The sequence below is a fragment of the Aplysia californica genome, unplaced genomic scaffold (assembly GCF_000002075.1).
Source record: "Aplysia californica isolate F4 #8 unplaced genomic scaffold, AplCal3.0 scaffold00136, whole genome shotgun sequence".
NCBI classification, from domain to species: domain Eukaryota; kingdom Metazoa; phylum Mollusca; class Gastropoda; order Aplysiida; family Aplysiidae; genus Aplysia; species Aplysia californica.
This window is the reverse complement of record NW_004797406.1, coordinates 142,106-144,889: the sequence shown is the minus strand read 5'-3', so window position 1 is coordinate 144,889 and position 2,784 is coordinate 142,106. Positions and strand designations below refer to the sequence as shown.

General features: G+C 38.8%; 1 protein-coding gene across 1 annotated transcript in view; it reads right to left on the bottom strand.

Annotated features, from left to right (window-relative positions):
* Positions 1–379: 379 nt before the first annotated feature.
* The window catches only part of LOC101861499 (transmembrane protease serine 9), a gene marked incomplete at its 5' end in the record, with an annotated part of 17,250 nt that continues 14,845 nt past the window's right edge, over positions 380–2,784 (bottom strand). Inside the window, 1 exon segment of the mRNA XM_013081550.2 lies at positions 380–1,788. Within this exon segment, the coding sequence (XP_012937004.1) occupies positions 1,573–1,788 (216 nt within the window).

Genomic DNA, 2,784 nt, shown 5'->3' with positions numbered 1-2,784 from the left:
CCTGGCTCTTTCTGCAGCCTTTCTACTGCTCCACCTTGGCTCCTTCTTACTGCTGTCTTTCAGTCACTGCACCCCTGATCTTATGACAGGAAAGATCTACACCTCGCTTTCTCGGACAAGGGTGAAAAATCTCGGAGGTCCCGTGTGCAACTTGCGCCCGTTAAAGATCTCTTGGTGGTCCAAAATCGATAAGAGTAGGCTTCGGCCGTCACCTGGGCAAAATACAAAATTTCCTATCAACTGAAAATGTTTAATGTGTCCCTTGCTCTTTTATGACCTTATGCAGTTGTGAGCACCGTAAAATACTTACCAAATTAAAAAAAAACCCAAAAAACAAATTTTCTAGATATTAAAACTAGGAAATAACACAACACTTTAAAATTTGAGAAAAGAAGTTTAATCAGCAGCTGAAAAGCCATAATGTGCAGAGACAAGGTAATTTTCATTAACCCTATCCGTATGTCGTGTTTTACTATCGTATCCATACGACGTGGGGAACTAAGTGCCACCACTTTCTAAAGAAGAAATTTACTTGTTAATCCGATCTGCTTTGCATAGCAGTCTGTCAAAATGATTTTATTAGAAATACTGAAAGTTTCAAAGAGATCTTGGCACTAGAAGTATTCACAATAAGACCCCAGGGCGTACGGATAGGGTTAAAATAGTTCGTTGAATGTTAGCAGCGTACATATACATCATGTGTCATGTGCTAACGCAACTGTCATTGTTTATTTGTTTGTTTCGTTTTTTGGGGTCAAGGTACCGAAATAACGAACGCTTTAGTAGGCCCCAAGTAGGCCTAACCGGTAACTCATTTTCCTCACTCAGAAAAAAATTTCCAGTCTTGAAATGTGCTCCCAAAACGGATGTAATTATGATGAAGTTGCTTTTGTTTTGGAAAATACTGAATGGACGCCCCCTCACCACTCACCACTCCCAACCAACATACCCTACCTTTTTGTGCAGTTTTTAACAAGGCACTAAGCACACTTTTACTTTTCAGTCGGAGTCAAGGAAAACCACCTTAGTTGGTCACTTTGGAGAGGTTTTTTGAATATTATTCTACATAATAAGGATGATCACAAGGAAGAAAAGCGACCAAGGGATTTGACAACACTTATTACTTAATGTGCAGCCTTTATAAAATTCATAGGCGAATGCGTAAAGAAGAAAAAAAATCAACTAGATCTATTCAAAATCAATTCAACAATAGTGCTCGTCCATGCCCGCGGTCAGTTCAAGAGCGCTGTTGTTTACACTTGCTTTTACAGAGAGTTTAAAAAAAAATAAATAATCGCATTTCACTTTTTTTCTGCTTCCCTTGGCGTTCTTTCGGGAGTGTCACTTGCATAATTCAAATTGCATCAGTGTTCAACCAGAATCATAATAGGATATAATGGCTCAATGACTTTTAGTGTTCACTCCGATCTTTTTTTTTCACTTGTGTCTTTGAGTCTATGATAACTCAAAATCTTTCTCCAGTAATTGCTACGGTACGATGTTTCTCTGACCCACCCCAGCAATAGACCATGTTGTGATGAGCTCCAAACCCGACGACGTTCTTCCGTAAGTTCAAGTAGGCCTAGTTTGTTGGATAAAGGAATGTATCCAGTCAACAACAGCTGTGATCTTGGTATAGATGGCAGGGACGTTGACCTGGCCACAGGGATTTGGACCAGACGAAATGACGCCTGCAAGGTACAATATCTGTTCTTCCGCGTCGTCTGCATTTGGTAAAACATTAGACTGTTGTAACTCCTCACACATAAGAGGGCCACCAGAATCCCCCTGAAATGAGATTGATTGATTGTTATGCTATATAGCTTACATGTTACACTAGCCTAAACTGGGGAGCATGCACATAATTCGAAATATGCAAGAGGCTGTCTGAAAAGCAAAACGAGAATGGGCAAAAATAAAATGGTACAGTACCGGTAATAGCATTTTCACAAACTGCCAATGGTGTCAAAGGCAAATGTATCGCCTACTGGGTGTTGCAATATCAATTTTACACCAGAACATTATATGCAGCTACGTCGTAAACCGTGGATTAAGTCTTTGTTTTCGTCAACCTTTTGCCGTCCAAATTTTTTTGGAGAGGTCCAAAGAGTTGGTTGTCAGAAGGAGTCAAATCAGAATTATGGGGCAAATGTGTCAAATCCCTTAATACCCGTGAAGCCAATATTTAGTCAAGTTTGCGGAATGCGAGTGATGTTGTCATGCTGCAGAGTGAAACTATTACTCGGTCGTCCTGGTCTCCTATGTCGTAGGCCCTACCGCTCCTCAAACTTACATTCTATTTCCACTCAAGTATTATGTGCATCCATCTGCACCATGTTGTTTTATGATGTTGAAGTTTGTGGCCGCCTCCAAACAAATTGCACTAAATAAGTGATATAGCGGACGCGTTAAAAAAACAACAACTAATTACATGCTATAATGTAGCCACTAATTTAAAGTGAATTTTAAATTATTTGTTCTTTTTGTGCTCCAAAAACCGAATACATTGTAGCAGCTTGAACTTCAATCTTTGGCCATTCTCTAATGGTAGCCGTCATGTTTTTGGTGCTGTCACAATAAGATGCATCCATTTATTCATGGTGCAGTTAGATAATAATAATAATAATAATAAATAGCATTTATACTGCGCATTTCCATTTCCTAAAAGATGCTCAATGCGCATTACAATGAAAAAGACATCACATCTTAAAAATTAATCGACACAAATGTGTACGTAAAACAAAGTATTATACATATAATATAAATGCATATGTGTAAAATTTT